Source organism: Vipera ursinii (genome assembly GCF_947247035.1).
Source record: "Vipera ursinii genome assembly, chromosome: 2".
Taxonomy (NCBI): Eukaryota; Metazoa; Chordata; class Lepidosauria; order Squamata; family Viperidae; genus Vipera; species Vipera ursinii.
In genome coordinates, this window is record NC_139513.1 from 193,799,151 (window position 1) to 193,818,132 (window position 18,982).

Genomic DNA, 18,982 nt, shown 5'->3' on the forward strand with positions numbered 1-18,982 from the left:
TGCTTATTAGGGCTTTCACACACACCCCAAGCGGCATTATTACAAAGTCAGCTTATTGCCCCCAACAATCTGGGTCCTCATTTTACCTACCTCAGAAGGATGGAAGGCTGAGTCAACCTTGAGCCTGGTGGGACTCGAACCTGCACTAATTGCAGGCAGCTGGTGTTACTTAAGGAGGCATTAGCCCACTGCTCCACCAAGGCTCCTAGCTGACCAACCGCACTCAGCGTGTAGTCCTTAATGGAACAGCGTCTACATGGAGGGACGTATGCAATAGGCCAGGAAGGCAAGCAAGAAGATGAAGCCAGTGGTGGGATTCAGCCAGTTTGCACCAGTTCAGCAGAACCGGTAGCTATTTTTTTGTTGCCCAGGCCCAGAATGGACTTCTGGAAGCGGCATCCACAAAGAGAACCAGTTGTTCACATATTTGAATCCCACCACTGGATGAAGCCCTTATTAGAAGACCATTAGAAAGGAGTCTGGGATAACCTACAGTAATAACATCCACAACTGAAACAAGAAATGATTTGCCCTAATGTGTTTAAAGTGCATATTTTAAGACAGGTATTGCTGAGAGTTTGGAAAAAGTATAGATATAAGCTAAACTACAAGATACCTTTGTGGGCAATTCCGAAACAAGCAATAGAAAACATAAATGTTGGCTTCAAACATGATGTGACTACGTACAAGGAGATCTTAAGCTTGGAGAGGAATGTCTGGTGTTTGAAGCCGTACAATCTTTTACGAGATGAGAAGATTGTTCAAACTTGGTTTCAATATGGTCAATTACGGGCCAGGTGGAAAGAAGACCAGAAAATTGGTTTCTCAATGACTGATGAAAATTTGGTAAAGCAAATTAGAAATCAGGGTCCGGCACATATCAAACGGATATATCTTGCATTGATAGAAATTGACTCAGAAACAGAACTTGTTAAAGATTGTATGATAAAGTGGGCTCAGAATATTCAAGAAGTTATCACAATGGAAACTTGGGAAAACATCTGGGTGAGGAACGTAAAATTTACACAAGCTCAAAATTTAAGAGAGAACTTTTACAAAATGTTTTATAGGTGGCATTTAGATCCTAAAAAGCTTGCAAGTATGTATCCGAACTACCAACCTAAATGTTGGAGATGTGGTGGCGAAGATGCAACGTATTTTCATATATGGTGGACCTGTAAAAAGGTTAAAGCTTTTTGGATTAAAATCTGGTGGAATATGCAGAAGATATTTAAGCAAAGGATAAAGTTTTGTCCACAATTGTTCTTATTGGGCATAATTACAGATACTACTGTTGTGGACACCAAGTTGATGTTGAACTTAATTACGGCAGCAAGACTTTTAGTAGGTCAATATTGGAAGAAGGAGGAACTGCCGACTATAGAAGAATGGACTCTAAAAGTTTCTGACCTGGCGGAAATGGCAAAAATCTCGGCTTATTTGAAAGACCATTCGCAACAACGTTATATTATGGAGTGGAAAAAGTGGATTGATTATATCCAGAATAAATATGGGACCAAAAAGTTTCATTTAGCATTTGTATAAGTTTTTTTCTTTTTTTATGTGATATTAGTATTGCTTGTAGTCATTTCATATGAGCTAGAGTGCGATAGACTTAATAGTTTATTGTTGTTAACATATGGTTGTCTATGATTGTTTTTTGCTTTTATACCTTGTATTTAGCTCTGGGAAGTCAGGGAGGGGGGAGGGGGGAAGGGGGGAGGGTTAGGGAGGGTTAGGAAGGGTTGGGTGGAGGGAGGGGGGGATTGTTAAGGATAAAATGTATTGTAAAACTTTTCAATAAAAAAAAAGAAATGATTTGCCCAAGGAAGAGGACTTGTCAAGCAGTTTTCCCCAAGCTGGGTGATGCCATGCTGTCATGGAGTTTTGGGAACTGGCCTAACTCATCTGGAAGAATCTTGTTAGGGAAGACTACAAAACAATTTCTTAATTTTGAATGTTGCTGTCTGCTCTTAATACATTGCTAGTCTGTTGTATTTCATTTGCCTAATCATTGATATTTTCTCCCCCACTCTGTTATGCATGTAGGGATATCAGGTGATAGGGTCACATCAACATTCAGCATCAAAGCCTTTCTGCCTTACCTGGGGAATTGATATTGCTCAAGCAGTTATGTGCATGGTTTTCTGCAGGACAGTTCCAGCATTTAGGACTGCCCAACTTGCTATTAAATGTCAAAAATCATGCCTCTAATTGTCCCGTGGCTTTCAGACTGTGATAGTCAATTCAGTAACTGGGAAGTAATATATTATGGAGCAAATCCAGTTTGAAGTCTCAGAGAAAGAAAGCAATACATTGTGATTTCTAGTGGGGATATGCAAATGGAGAGGGTGGGTTTGATTAGAATTACACCTGGGAACTCTTGTTTCAGTACTCCTTGGAATCCAGTTATAAGGAAAGACATCTTCTCAGAGGACGATCAGTATACTTGGTTGCATATTTCAGGGTGAAAATGATAAACAGGGTTGCTCCTTAAATTGTAGATCTCTGTTTCTTTCTTTCATGTTTAAACACACTGCAGAATACTGAAGCCACCAAGGAGATGTTCTTTCACCTTGTCTTCAGTTAAATAAAGTTATATGTGAACCCAACACATACTGTAATTAAGTATATTAAAACAGAGAAAATGATTAGTAATAATGCAATAAAATATTGAATATTATAGAAATGGAAATTCTTTGAACTTTTTGAAACGTGAAGCAAAGGATTGGGTTTGGCATTTACTGTATCATTAGCAATAAAATCTACTAGAAAAAAGTGGAATTAAAATATATAATAATGTCTAATTAGTTTGGTAAAAACAAAACAAAAATTGCATTATTTTTTTTTTGCAATAGGAATGAAATAGCCCAAGAGCATTTATAATTTTTCTTAAAATTTCCAAAATCCAATATATTAATAGCGGTAATTTTAAGATCTTTAATAATAATTACTTTATAAATGTTGTAATTACAAGATTTACTTTCATATTTCACCAACAAAATAATTTATTGTCCAACAAATTATAATATATTATTAGTATATTTTTGAATATACATGTTTAGAGTAAGAAAATGTTATCTGATTAAGACTTTGTTTTTTAAAAAGACAGATACCTGATTATGACAATCAAACATGATTTTTTTTCTGGTACATGCAAATGTTTCTGTCTTCTTTAGTGTACTTGGAAGTTGCTTTCCTAATGACTAGTTTGAAGGCAGAATCACTAGGGGGCAGGCTGGGCCTGTGCTCTTCTATAAAAAATACTTTCCTCAGGGCTTTTTTTCTCATAGAACGCTCAGAACGGAGTTCCGGCACCTTTTTTGGATGGAACCTTGTAGGGTAGGCAAGGTAGGTTGTCTGACATGTGTGATTTCCGGCACCTTTTTCTTTTACAAAAAAAGCACTGACTTTCCTATTGAAGTTCTAGGTTCACCATTAAAGCAATCAGTCCCTCTGCTGTCCCTCACCCCAATTTGTGCATGAAGATTGAATTATATCTAGATGGACATGCACAGATGTAGATGTTTAATAAATACAAATGTTCAATTGCTTCATTATTGAAACAGCTGCCACTTGATCCAAATGGGGAGGGGTTTTTTGTTTTGTTTTGTTTTTGCTGAATTGTCTCCTGAATGATTCACTTTCTCTTGCCAGCACATCAATATATATTATATCCTATCATATATGCTATATTTTCACTGCATCCGCCCTAATTTGTCCTGACTATTTTGACCAAGACTGTTATGTATGCAGGCACCTGCATAGCAACAGCCACCAGGGGGCGTTGGCCTGAACGGTTTTGGCGGGAAACCCAGTTTCGGCGGGAAACCTAGGGCCAACCCCATTGGCTGTCCGCTTACCTGGCTAGGTATTTAAGGAGGCCAGGTAACCCTCATTCCCCAGTATGCTACCCCCCTTCCAATAAAGAGCTGAACACGTACTCCGGCTGGCGTCTCTTCCTTGCGCCGGACCCACTACACAATAGTGGCGACGAGGATGGGATTGCTGCCAACAAGGAGCTGAAGTCACTGGGGGAACGCTCCGCGAGCTGAAAGGAAAGGCATTACTCAGTCACCTCGAGCCCAATGGGGCGCAAATTCCCATAGCCTACTATTCCAGGACGCTGTCTGGAGCAGAAAGAAACTACGCCCAAATCGACAGGGAAGCCCTGGCAATCGTGGCGGGAATCAAAAAATTCCACGATTATCTGTATGGCAGGGAATTCACTGTCTACACGGACCACAAACCACTCCTAGGTCTGTTCACAACAGACAGGCAGACACCCCAAATTCTGTCCCCCAGAATGCTCCGGTGGTCCATCTTCCTTGCAGCCTACAATTGCAAGCTGGTGCACAAGCCAGGGAAGGAGATGGGCCACGCAGACGGTCTAAGTAGGCTACCCATAGACACCCCTGATCCAGACCTGGCACCAGCAACACAGATCCTAGCCCTGCAGGAGCTACCAGAATGCCCACTCCATGCCAAGGACATTGCCAGCAACACAGCCACAGACAACATCATGAGCAGGGTACACTCATGGGTTTGCACAGGGTGGCAGGACAAGTCCCCGGGGCCTGAGTTCCAGGCCTATTTCACCAGGTGCAACGAGATCTCCACGCACAGGGGCTGCCTCCTCTGGGGAAGCAGGGTCATCATTCCCACCGCGGTACGGGGCAGGGTATTGGACTCCTTACACGAGGGACACCCGGGGGTGGTTAGGATAAAGGCTCTGGCCAGAAGCTACCTCTGGTGGCCGGGGCTGGACAAGGACATTGAGGAACGGGTCGAGGGATGTTACACGTGCCAGAGATCCAGGCCAGAGATGCCACACGCATCCGTGCACAGGTGGGAGGACACACACATACCCTGATCCTGCATCCACATTGACTATGCAGGGCCATTTCAGGGCCAACTGTTCTTAGTAGTAGTGGACAGCCACTCTAAGTGGCTGGAGGTAGTCCCTGTTCCCAACATGACCTCGGGGAGGACAATCCAGGTGCTCAGAGCTCTCTTTGCCACACATGGCCTCCCCGACGTAATTGTGTCTGATAACGGGCCTCAGTTTACCGCTAATGATTTCCAGGCGTTCTTGAAGGCGAACTGGATTAGGCACGCCACCTCCGCGCCCTTCCATCCATCGACCAACGGGCAAGCTGAACGGATGGTAAGGACGACCAAAGACGCACTCTGGCGCATCATTAGCGGGGACTGGCATCACAGACTGGCAAAATTCCTACTCGCCCAACATACTACACCATGTGTTGCTACCGGAAAGAGCCCAGCAGAACTTCGATGGGGACGGCGTCTCATCACCAAGCTGGACCACTTACACCCGGACCGAGTAGCAGCTGAGACGGATAGGCCACCGTCATCGTCATCACCATCATCATCAGCATCAGCATCACCATCATCATCATCATCATCATCTTCACCAGCACACAGAGTTCTCAATGTGGGGGACCTGGTCTGGGCAAGGAACTACGGGGCAGGGCATCCATGGGTTCCGGGGACAGTGGTTGAGAAAACTGGTCCCCTCTCTTACATCGTGGGGGTGGAGGGGGACAGACACATAAGGCGACACATCGACCAGCTCAGAGGAAGGGTCCCTGAGTGCACCACACACGCCCAACAGGATAGCCACACCCCAGGGGAGGTCAGCCCAACTGGAAACAACACAGAACAGGAACCAGAGGAGGCGGGCCTCCTGAACCCAGCTCTGCTCAACCCAGCACAGAGGCCTCAAGAACCAGCTGTCCAAGCCCAGGGCCAAGCCATGCCCAGACGGTCCACCCGGCCCCACAGGACATCTGCCTACTTGGCGGACTATGTGTGCAAGTGACCACCACACAGTTGCCTTGCATTTGACACACAGTGTATATACAGTAGTTATGTAGCTAGTTGCAAATTGTTTATCGTTGTTATGAGGTTCTTCTCTAAGGGGGTAGGGGTGTTATGTATGCAGGCACCTGCATAGCAACAGCCACCAGGGGGTGTTGGCCTGAACGGTTTTGGCGGGAAACCCAGTTTCGGCGGGAAACCTAGGGCCAACCCCATTGGCTGTCCGCTTACCTGGCTAGGTATTTAAGGAGGCCAGGTAACCCTCATTCCCCAGTACGCTACCCCCTTCCAATAAAGAGCTGAACACGTACTCCGGCTGGCGTCTCTTCCTTGCGTCGGACCCACTACACAATAAAGACAATACCAAGACTATTTTTACCTGCATCTTTTCTTGGGATGGCACAGCAATTCCTCCCTGTTTCAGCCATCTATCTTAAACTGACATCTTTCTAACATTTAGAAAGAAGCTAAATAAACCCTGACCTTCGAAAAGCTGATCAGGACCAAGTTCAGATCTCCAAATATCCATAAAGTTCACTCGGGTCATTTTTCTTCTCTGAGCCCAAATCGCCTCACAGGTGATTATTGTGAGGTTAAAATGGGAGGAGGAGAACAAAACACACTCTTCCAATTATATTCTCAACAGTGATGTTATATGAACGTAGATAAGGCAGCTGCGTAGTCTAACCAGCTGAGAAAATTTCCACAGCGATATGATGAAATGAAGAAGTGAAACACGGTCCTAGTGAAGCAAATGAGAAAAGGAAGTAAGTAATTATGCCATTTCTCCCTTAAGGGAGAAATGGCATAATTAAGTCTTCTTAGGCACAGAGAGAAAGAATTCTATGGCCCGCTGTGGAAGAAAACAGAGGCAGCATCTCATTTGCTCTCAAGTAAGCTTATTTTGTTTCTTTTTCTCTAACCCAGATCAGTTTATAACAATTAATCATGACTCAGATTCCAGAGATTTCTTTGGGATTCATGTTCAATTGACTTGACATGGATATGTAATTCTTCCATTCAGAATGGAATGAGGGACAATTTGATTGGATTAGATTTATAATTTGTTAACAAATTCCAGCACATGACATAATGGATTTGAATGTAACATGGATGGATTTGCCTATTTAAGTACAGGGTTTCAGTAGCTCTTTATGTTTGTGATGCTAAGTTAGAATTGTTCCTTCTCCTCTTCTTGTCTGCCCTTCTAACTGGGACTGGTTCCTCACCATCAACAACAATGTGGCAAGTGAATAAAGCTCCCCTCATCCATGATTTGATCGAGGAGGAGGACGCATTTTTTTTAATTTTTATTTTAATTCCATTTATATCCCGCCCTTCTCCGAAGACTCAGGGCGGCTTACAAGCTTAGCAGTAGCCTTCATTCTATGTATATGCCTGCTTATTAGGGCTTTCATATACCCCCCAAGCGGCATTATTACAAAGTCAGCTTAATTGCCCCCAACAATCTGGGTCCTCATTTTACCTACCTCGGAAGGATGGAAGGCTGAGTCAACCTTGAGCCTGGTGGGATGCGAACCTGCACTAATTGCAGGACCCGGAGGGAGGAGTCCCTCTGATTGATTTATGCCCTCCAGGTTTCCGTGTGCTGCATCAACCTCGGGCTCAGGGTAGGGGAGGTGGCGTGGCGGTCGTTATTAGAGAGACCCTCCGTCCACGGGAGGCCACTGCCCCTCAAATTGACGGATGTGAGTCCCTCCTCTTGAGATGGGGTCCTGGTGGTCAGTTGGGCCTGTTGCTTCCATACCTCTCTCCAAGCTGCGTAGCAACGGCCCTGCCCGGGCTACTTGACACCCTCTCGGGATTGGCGGTTGAATTTCCCAGACTTATGGTTCTGGGAGATTTTAATCTGCCTTCCCTGGGCAGTGCGTCGGAGGTGGCCCGAGAGTTCATGGCTTCCATGATGGCCATGGACCTGACCCAAATTATTCAGGACCCGACTCACGAGGGGGGAAACACGCCTGATCTTATTTTTATCTCTGGGCAGTGGCTTAATGGTCTGGGGGGGTTACTCCAACATCTCAACCCCTTTCATGGACAGACCATGATCTCCTGCAGTTGGGCCTCCATCACATCACCCCCCGCTGCCGGGAGGCAGAACCGACCAGATGGTTCCGCCCCAGGCACCTGATGGACCCAGATAGGTTCCAGACGGTGCTTGGATTGATTCCTACCTCCCTCTCCCACAGCCTGGTCGAGGCCTTAGTTAATGCCTGGCAACAGGCTGCTTCGGAGGCTCTCGACCGCATTGTGCCTTTGCGGCCTCTGACCCGGCGCAGGTCCCGGCTTGCTCCTTGGTTCTCCAAGGACCTGCGGGAGATGAAATGCTGGAGAAGGGGCCTAGAGAGCATTTGGAGAACCAGTCGGTCCGAGTCTGACCGAACACAGTTAAGATCCTTTTCTAGATCTTATCTTGTGGCAATGGAGGTAGCAAAGCGTGCTTACTTCACCACCCTCATTGCGTCCGCAGATAACCGCCTGGCCACCCTGTTTAGGTTGGCCCGCTCCCTTTTAAATCAAGGGACGGGAGAGGGCCCCTTACGAGGACAGGCCGAGGAATTTAGTAAATATCTGATGGACAAAATTGCTCAGATTCGGGCTGGTCTGGACTCTGACTGGGCAGTATCTGACGAGAGGAAAACGATGGGTCTGGCCGAGAACATTTGGGAAGAGTTTGATCCTGTGACTCCGGATGAAGTGGACAGGATCATGGGGAAATTAAGTGCCGCCACATGTCTGTTGGACCCGTGTCCCTCCTGGCTGGTCTATGCATCTCAGGAGGTTACACAAGGCTGGCTCCTAGCAGTTATCAATGCCTCACTGAGTGAAGGGTACTTCCCTGCCGCCTTGAAAGAGGAGGTGGTAAGGCCCCTCCTTAAGAAAGGAGCATTGGATCCAGCTATTTAAGAAAATAGCATTGGATCCAGCTATTTTAAATGACTTTCGTCCTGTCTCCAACCTTCGCTTTCTTGCAAAGGTTGTTGAGACCGTGGTGGCACAGCACTTCCCTTTGGTCCTGGAGGAAACTGAGTATCTGGATCCGTACCAATCGGGTTTCAGGCCCGGGTATAGCACGGAGACGGCATTGGTCACTCTGGTGAATGATCTCTGGCGGGCCCGAGATAGGGGTTATTCCTCTGTCCTGGTCCTATTAGATCTCTCAGCAGCTTTTGATACCATCGACCACGGTATCTTGCTGCGTCGTCTTGAGGGGTTGGGAGTGGGAGGCACCGTTTTGCGGTGGTTCTCCTCCTACCTCTCGGGCCGTTCGCAGACGGTGTTGGCAGGGGGGCAGAGGTCAACCCCTAGGCCCCTTAGCTGTGGGTTGCCTCAGGGGTCGGTACTCTCACCTCTCCTGTTCAACATCTATATGAGGCCGTTGGGAGAGATCATCCGTGGCTTCGGGGTGAGGTATCATCAATATGCTGATGATACCCAGCTTTTCATCTCCACCCTGAACCAACCCAGTGATGCCCTCGATGTGCTGTCCCATTGCCTGGAAGCGGTACAGATTTGGATGGGAAAGAACAGGCTCCAGCTCAACCCGGCCAAGACTGAGTGGCTTTACATACCGGCATCTCATTTAGTCCAAGAGGTTCCATCTTTGGTTATAGGAGGAGAGATGTTACCTCCCGTTGATAAAGCATGCAATCTAGGCGTCCTCCTGTATTCATGACTCAGTTTTGAAGATCATATTGGAGTCGTGGCTAGGGGGGCATTTGCCCAGGTTTGCCTGGTATGCCAGTTGCGCCCCTTTCTGGACCGAGATGCCCTACGTACAGTCACCCACGCACTCGTTACCTCCCGTATAGATTACTGCAATGCTCTTTACATGGGGCTGCCCTTGAAGACCACCCGGAGGCTTCAGCTGGTGCAGAATGCAGCCACACGGGTAGTGATGGGAGCACCCTGAAACTCCCATATTACACCCCTGCATTGGTTACCGGTTGTCCTCCGGGTGAGATTTAAGGTGCTGGTACTTACCTTTAAAGCCCTACATGGCTTAGGCCCGGGATACTTGCAGGACCATCTGCTGCCGGGAACGACTTCCCATCGCCCAGTATGTTCACACAGAGAAGGCCTCCTCAGGGTACCGTCGGCTAGACAATGTCAGCTGGCGACCCCCAGGGGGAGAGCCTTCTCTGTGGGAGCACCAGCCCTATGGAACCAGCTCCCCCCTGAGCTTCGGATGGCCCCAGATCTCCAGCCCTTTCGCCGCGGCCTCAAAACACTCCTTTTCCACCTGGCTGACCTGGACTGACAGGGATTTTAATTAGGTTTTTAATTTTTAACTCTAATTTTTAATTTATTTTAATTTTAATTTTTATTTATTCTACAGGGGCCTTTAATTTTAATTTTTATTTTAACTTCTGTATTTATTGTACGTTATTGTTGTTAGCCACCCTGAGTCCTTCGGGAGATAGAGCGGCATATATGTCCCAATAATAAATGAATAAATAAATAAAGTAGATCCCATATGGTCACTTGATCCCTGAAATAGCTGTAACTATAACACTGGACCAGATACAACATAAGGAATTAATCACACTCCTTTTGCTTGACTCCCATGTTGTTGTTAGCTGCGAAGTCGTGTCCGACCCATCATGACCCTATGGACAACGTTCCTCCAGGCCTTCCTGTTCTCTACCATCTTCTGGAGTCCATTTAAGCTCACACCTACTGCTTCAGTGACTCCATCCAGCCACCTCATTCTCTGTCGTCCCCTTCTTCTATTGCCCTCAATCTTTCCCAGCATTAGGCTCTTCTCCAGTGAGTCCTTCCTTCTCATTAGGTGGCCAAAGTATTTGAGTTTCCGCTTCAGGATCTGGCCTTCTAAAGAGCAGTCAGGGTTGATCTCCTCTAGGACTGACCGGTTTGAACACCTTGCAGTCCAAGGGACTCGCAGGAGTCTTCTCCAGCACCAGAGTTCAAAGGCCTCAATTCTTTGGCGCTCAGCCTTTTTTATGGTCCAACTTTCACAGCCATACATTGCAACTGGGAAGACCATAGCCTTGACTATACGCTTTTTTGTTGACAGTTGACTCCTATAGAAACGTATATTAAAGGCTTAATCTCCTCTCCCTAACAACTGGTTTTGAAATACAGGTCCTCATGACATAACAATTTAAGCAATCACACAGTGGAGGCAGTTTAACTTCCTATTTAACTGTTCCAGTTTTAAAGCTGTTCTTCTCCTGATAAAACTTTGGTCATGGGCTTGAGCTGCTACAGTTGCTTGATGAGGTGCTGAGAGATGAATAGGCACAGGGATGTGCCCAGATTTTTACTGGCACTTGAGGCTGCTTGAACATGTTCTTTCCCATTCAATTGCCTGGCATTGGGCATGGGTTTCCAGAGAGACTGGACACATGTACAGTATAAGTATGTGCATGGGTTTGGTTTGGTTTGGTTTGGTTTGGTTTGGTTTGGTTTGGTTTGGTTTAACTTGTTTTGCTGGGAGAGAAGACACTGTCAATGACTTTGGTTAATTGGCAAACCCCATCTCAGTCTGTCTTCTCTCCCTACTTCATTTTTGTCATTTTCTCCCCCAGCTTTCCTGTTCCTTCCACTCTGTGGTTGGATGTAGGAGTGTGTGTTTGTCAAAAACCACAATTCTATAGCTCAGCAAATATGGCTAGGGTAGGAAGAAGAGAGGAAGTATGCTTCCTGTAACAACCAGCCACAGTGGAACAAGACATGAAGAATGGAGGAAAGGGAGGGCTTGCTTAACACATAACCATGTCATTGAGAAAGGAAACAATGAGATGAGGCAGAAGATGGGTGGGGGTTGGGGAGGAAGAGGAAAGACGGATTTTGTGATGAAAAAGGCAGTTGTGAGACTGGGGACATATAGGCAGGGTTACCTGTGGGATTCCCTCAAAGAATGCCTCCTTTCTGCATGACATCCTTTGCCCTCTGGCTTGGAACCATGCCCAAGGGTTTCCATTGATGAGCAAAAAACTATTAAAGCCTATGTCTGGCAATGGTGGCTTTCTTGGCTTGAACCTCATTCAGAAAGGTGATAACAAGAAGAAAAAGGGCAATGACCTTTCAAGAACAAGACCTTGAAAGGGCATTGCCTACTAGGTGTGGCCTTCCCAAATGGCAGCACATCCTGCACCTTGGCAGGTCAGGATGATGGAGTCTCCAATATTACAAGCTGTGGTTGGAGCTGCTTGTCAAGAAGCCTGTTTTTCTCCACACTGGGCTGGTTTAAGGCCAGTTGGTTGGGGCAAGTAGCTCACTTTCTCCCCATCCAACACAAACACACATAATGAAAGAAGAGCAAGTGGTAGGGGGAGGGGGGAAGGCAGCAGACAATCTCATTTTGGAGAGATATAAAAGAAATGGGGTCTAGTGCTGTAGAGCTACGGGTTGTTGTTTTTTTTTCTGTCCTCCATGCCTGCAACTACTCTGCAGCCTTGAGGGTCAGGTACACTGCTGCATTTCAGAAATCAGGTCACTTAGGCCATCTGGAAGGTGACTGGAGCTTCTTTCCCAGGGATATGCCTATGCTTATCCCACCCTTCCCTACCCCATTGCTGACCTTGTTACTGAGGAAGAATAGGGCTATGGTGGCCACAAAATTTAAACAGGTGTACCGTACTTTTTTGCTGAGTCAAAACCTGGAGAAATGCACACTATTCCTCAGTAACTTTTTTGAAGAATAACCCTAAGTCTTGTACATTTCTGTTCATCAACTGTACAGAAAAACAATAAACCTGGAATAAATTAATTGGAAAAGGAAGTTCAGAAATTGTACAATTCATATTCTGCATGCAGTCATTATCAACTTACTAAGTAAACATCTTGGTATCCATTTACTAACTTATTAATATTTAGCTGACCTTGTAGTACTAAGTCCTATACTGTATTTAATCTTACATTGCTCACTTTATATTTCAGATTCAAGAAAAGCCTGAGTCATAACTGAAGATTTCAGTCTGCATGCAAAAGGAAAATATCTTGGTGTTTTGCATCTAAAATACAAACTAATATGAATTGGAAACTCATCAGTACACTAGTACCAACTTTGGCTATTAAGCTAATAGGCACTTCTTTGTTCTTTACATATAGTATGTATTACATTGACTTTTTTATTATCAATCTTCTAATTTTGGAGAATAATGATTAATAATGCTTCCTTTTATTACAGGTGAAACTCGAAAAATTAGAATATCGTGCAAAAGTTCATTTATTTCAGTAATGCAACTTAAAAGGGGAAACTAATATATGAGATACTCATTACATGCAAAGCAAGATAGTTCAAGCCATGATTTCTCATAATTGTGATGATTATGGCATACAGCTCATGAAAACCCCAAATCCACAATCTCAGAAAATTAGAATATTGTGAAAAGGTGCAATATTCTAGGCTCAAAGTGTCCCACTCTAATCAGCTAATTAAGCCATAACACCTGCAAAGGGTTCCTGAGCCTTTAAATGGTCTCTCAGTCTGGTTCAGTAGGAATCACAATCATGGGGAAGACTGCTGACCTGACAGTTGTGCAGAAAACCATCACTGACATCCTCCATAAGGAGGGAAAGCCTTAAAAGGTAATTGCAAAAGAAGTTGGATGTCCCAAAGTGCTGTATCAAAGCACATTAATAGAAAGTTATGTGGAAGGGAAAAGTGTGGAAGAAAAAGGTGCACAAGCAGCAGGGATGACCGCAGCCTGGAGAGGATCGTCAGGAAAAGGCCATTCAAAAGTGTTGGGGACTTTCACAAGGATTGGACTGAGGCTGGAGTCAGTGCATCAAGAGCCACCACACAGAGATGGATCCTGGACATGGGCTTCAAATGTCGTATTCCTCTTGTCAAGCCGCTCCTGAACAACAAACAACATCAGAAGCGTCTTACCTGGGCTAAAGAAAAACAGACCTGGTCTGTTGCTCAGTGGTCCAAAGTCCTCTTTTCTGATGAGAGCAACTTTTGCATCTCATTTGGAAACCAAGGACCCAGAGTCTGGAGGAAGAATGGAGAGGCACACACTGCAAGATTCTTGACGTCCAGTGTGAAGTTTCCACAGTCTGTGTTGATTTGGGGAGCCATGTTATCTGTTGGTGTTGGTCCACTGTGCTTCATTAAGTCCAGGGTCAACACAGCCATCTACCAGGAGATTTTGGAACACTTCATGCTTCCTTCCGCAGACGAGCTTTATAGGGATGCTGACTTCATTTTCCAGCAGGACTTGGCACCTGCCCACACTGCCAAAAGCACCAAAACCTGGTTCAGTGACCGTGGGTTTACTGTGCTTGATTGGCCATCAAACTCACCTGACCTGAACCCCATAGAGAATCTATGGGGCATTGCCAAGAGAAAGATGAGAGACATGAGACTGAACAATGCAGAAGAGCTGAAGGCCGCTATTGAAGCATCCTGGTCTTCCATAACACCTCAGCAGTGCCACAGGGTGATAGCTTCCATGCCACGCCGCATTGAGGCAGTAATTGATGCAAAAGGGGCCCAAACCAAGTACTGAGTACATATGCCTGCTTATACTTTTCAGAGGTCTGATATTGTTCTATGCACACTCCTTGTTTTATTGATTGCATGTAATATTCTAATTTTCTGAGATTGTGGATTTGGGGTTTTCATGAGCTGTACACACATAATTGTCATCACAATTATGACAAATCACGGCTTGAACTATCTTGCTTTGCATGTAATGAGTCTGTCTCATATATTACTTTCCCCTTTTAAGTTGCATTACTGAAATAAATGAACTTTTGCACGATATTCTAATTTTTTGAGTTTCACCTGTACAGTATATTAAATCATATTCAAACCTCAATGCTCTGTTAGAACAAGTTATACATCATTTCCATCAGTCTTTTAACTAGCATGGGAAGACTTTATGGATCATGAAAGGAAATTCTCACTTTCTATATGAGAAGGATAATATAGCTGGGAGGAAGTAGGTGGGCTTGAATTTAGTGAGCATTTTTTTGTGAATGACCTTGATAGCTTTTTAAATCCTTGCTTACATTAAGTATCATCTGTATTCAGTTTCACAGATCTTCTCAGAAGTTCCCAAAATCACCTCACCAGGAAAAACCAGTGAGTTTGCAATGTGAATGCCCACCAGGGAAAAAGGTAATTCTCCTCCCTGCGGTGCACTGAAGCCATTTTCCCATATTCTTTAGGATGCCCCTTAAGGTGGACTCTGTATGAAGGGAAGTGCTACTACTTTTCTACTGTGCAAAAAACATGGGACGAGAGCAAAAAAGAATGTGCCCAGTTAAATTCTCATCTTGCTGTTATCACCAACAAAGCAGAACTGGTGAGTAGATAGACTGGATAGTAAACCAAAAAAATAGCAAGTATTTTGGGACATTTAAAATTGATTACACTTTCATAAAATAATGTGTAACTGTCCCCCTCCCCGGGCACACAACTTAGCTTTAAATGGAAATCTGGGCACAGTTGCAGCAAAGCCTTAAGCCTTCCTTTTGCTCGTGCCTGTTTGACTTTAGTTCAGTTTAAGAAAATCTGTCCAGAGTTACTTTGGCAACAGCTAGCAAAGTATATAATTGGGGTCTGAAGCATTTTTTCAAAACATTATTTCTGTCTCTGAAGTATAGATAGTCCTCAACTTATGACCACAACTGAGTCCAAAACTTCTGTTTGTTTGTTAAATTGTTAAATGAGTTTTGCCCATTTTATGCCACAATTTTAAAGTGAATCACTGCAGTTGGTAAGTTAGTAACATGGTTGTTAAAGTGAAACTGGTTTCCCCATTGACTTTGCTTGTCAGGTCTCAAAAGGTGATCGATCACATGCAGGACACTGCAACTGTCATAAATATGAGTTGGTTGCCAAGTGTCTGAATTTTGATCATGTGACCATGGGGATGCTGCAATGATTGTAAGTGTGAAAAGTGGTCATAAATCATTTTTTCAGTGACGTTGTAACTTCAAACCATCATTAAATGAACTGTTGTAAGTCAAGGACTACCTGTACTATTTTTTCACTTTTTAAATTCCAACAGTGCCTTGTTTCATCATTTTTACAGTCAGATGAGATAAAATTACCTCAGGTAATCAGAAAAAAACAATGTAATGGTGCACCTCTGGGCCTATTTTAAAGAAGAAAGACCTGTGAAAAGAACGTAGCTCAGGAAAAGAAAAATAGTAATTTAAAAACACACATATTTATTTGAGGTAAGTTTTGAAACAGCAACATTTCAGATATTAAGCAACTATTATGAAACTAGTTTTAAAAGCTGTTCTAGACCTTAGAGAACATGGTGACTATTCCCTTAGGTGAGTGGGTATTTTTACCTCTGAAAAATGGCTACACAAATTGCAGGGTTTAAGCCTAGAAAAAAGCAATAAGCAAAATCTTTTTGAACTGCTGGTGAGGTAATTTTTTTAAAATTTCTATTCTTTTCCCCTTGAGTTGAGGAAAAGTGGAAGTATAACTAGTGTTAAAACATTTTAAAAGTAGAACAGGACAATTTTGAAGACCATTCTCTTCAACTATTGTAAGGAAATGACTTTCACAAATACTGTGTGTATGGGAAAGATCTTGAAATTAAAATGCTTTCAATTCTCTCTTTCGTAGACCTGTTTTGATTTTGTTTAATGCAAATTTGTTTCTATTTTCCTTCCTTAAAGAGTATGCATTTAATTGGCCCAATTCCAGAGAGCTTAAAAGCGATATTATATTGAAATCTACAAGGAATCCCTTGTATGTATTTCAAATAGAAGCTTTTGTACAGAAAGACCTAAACTTATGATGATCCTGAAAAAGGTACTTATAACCCAATTCTAAAGGTCCCTCTCCCCACAGTCACATGACTGTATTTTGGGCACTCAACAACTTTTACAGTCATGTGACTGTGATTTGAAACCTTTTTGCCAGAAACCAGCATTTTCTTCTATTTTATATCAAAAAAAATACCCTATAGCCAGAGGTGGATTTGCTTAACAACTACAGAGTTCACTTAGCAACTATGTTGTTTGCTTTACAACTGCCACATTCTCTTAATAACAACTGCAAAGAAGATCACAGAATTGGGCAAGGTCATGTGATAACTCATTACAACTTACAATCATAATTGTGGACTCAATTAAAGTAAGTCGAGGACTATCTGTAATGCATAAGGTATCATCTTTGTTGATGGATGGTTTGTTGATGCAATTTGTATGCAAATATACAAATAATGTAGGTTTCCACAGTCTGTCCTTTTCCTTTATTCTAGAAATACTTTGCAGGTCTATAACAGAATTTGATGTCACTGTATTTTGTAACATTTTGATCCTGTGTATCCTATCCAGGCATTCCTGAACAGCAGAACACAAAATGCAGATTACTTCATTGGCCTGAAAAAATTCATTGGACAGTGGAGGTGGATTGATAACACAAAGTTTGACCCTGGCATGTAAGTTTTATTAGACTTCTGATCATTATTGTTTACACAGAGTAGGAGTAGGCGACCTGTGGACAGGTGGCTGCATCTGGCAGCAAGCATGGATAAATATCTTGATTGGCCTTCAAGAAAAGCATTTAAAATTCCCAAAATCCCGACTCTGTGTGTGACTGCACCCATTATCCTGTCCACTGCAGCTTTTGACTTTTAAAGTGAGACAACATATTCACTCAAAGTTTGTCTGCTGCTAACAAGGAATGAAGGGGAAGTTGACAAACCACTATAGGTCAGCTCTCCCTGCCTGTGGCTAGTAATATTGATCTATTCTGGATTGTTGTGGGAAAAATTATTATTGTATATACTCACAGATAAGCCCACCTGTGGATAAGTCAATCCTTGAATTGATAGATGTTTGGGTATGAGAAAGTAATACAATAGAGTAATCATTCCATGGATGTGCTGGTCTATTGGAAAAGCAACCTAAATGTAGAAGTAACCCACACAAAAAACATAATAGACTAAAGAAAAGAGTGCAGGTTAACTAGATTTGACATGGTATATGACAAATATTCAGGCATTAATTCACCCATAATTGGAAGATGAACTTTATATCTTTTTTCAGATACTGCCTCAGGTATCTCTTCCGGCAACTGCTGTCCAGTATATATAAATGCAAAAATCTATGAGTTCAATTCCCAGCAGAAGTTTGAGCTCTCTGCAATAAGCTCTGGCTATCTGTGTCTGAAAAGTCCCAAAGAGGATAAAACCAGTCACATGACCACTGGTGGTTTGTGCGACTGAATTGAGTGAACTGAAAAACGTATCCTCTGCCTCTTGGTCAGGCCAGCAAGCATATTCACAAAACCTAGTTATCTTGAGAGATTATGTGTATTTTTTATTGCCTACATTTCAAATGTCTGTGATAAATAATTTCTATGAAATCTTACTAGTTTTTTCATTTGCATATATATTTATTTTATTCTTATTCTGCAGCTCCCATATAAAAATGAAGTTTCTGTTCTACAGCTGACATTCTGCAGTATTACTACTCTGCTCCATTTCCTGTAAATAAAGTTCTGACTTTTTTCAATTTCCCTACATAGATTTAATATTCAAGATAAAACAAACGACTGTACTACAATTGGATTAAATTCCACCATCTCAAGATCTTGCTCTGAATTAAACCGCTTCGTTTGTGAGGAGAAGGTATAAAAACTCTGTGGACAATGGAAATTCACAGCAAGATATAATCGGAATTCTATCCTCAGTTCATAAGCTTTGGCCCTGATAAGAAAGTGAATCTACTGTAATGCAATTTAAAATTTAGAGTGAGTACTCCTTTCCAACCTACTTCAGGTTACATGGAATTCTATTTTTAGATCCAATTCCTCCTTGAGTGAATATATCAACCTGTATTATATTGCTGCTTTAAAAATAAAGGATTCCAGAGGAAGTGTGGCTGTTATTTCAAATCAGCAAAATAAATGCCTCCGACTATCAGAGACATTGGAAAACTGAACTACTGTGCTATACTCTGCTATATTTTTAACTTATCTTCTACATTTGGGCAGTAGGGCTTAATTTATTTTCAATTTTCTGTATTTGTGCATTTTGACATTTATGTCACTGTTCACCGCCCTGAGTCCTTAGGGAGAAGGGCGGTATACAAATCAAATATATATATTATGACACAATGAAGCAATAAAGGTTACAAAAATTGATGTGGTATTTTACAATGGCCTTTA

General features: G+C 43.1%; 1 protein-coding gene across 1 annotated transcript; it reads left to right on the forward strand.

Moving 5' to 3' along the window:
* Nucleotides 1-6,642: 6,642 nt before the first annotated feature.
* LOC310636841 (C-type lectin domain family 5 member A-like) lies at nt 6,643-18,916 on the forward strand. Its single transcript, XM_083356954.1, has 6 exons — nt 6,643-6,734; nt 12,769-12,938; nt 14,873-14,923; nt 15,010-15,146; nt 17,146-17,249; nt 18,341-18,916. Exons 2-6 carry the CDS (start codon nt 12,860-12,862, stop codon nt 18,447-18,449), a joined length of 480 nt encoding a protein of 159 aa, XP_083213080.1. The 5' UTR covers nt 6,643-6,734; nt 12,769-12,859; the 3' UTR covers nt 18,450-18,916.
* The last annotated feature ends 66 nt before the right edge of the window (nt 18,917-18,982 follow it).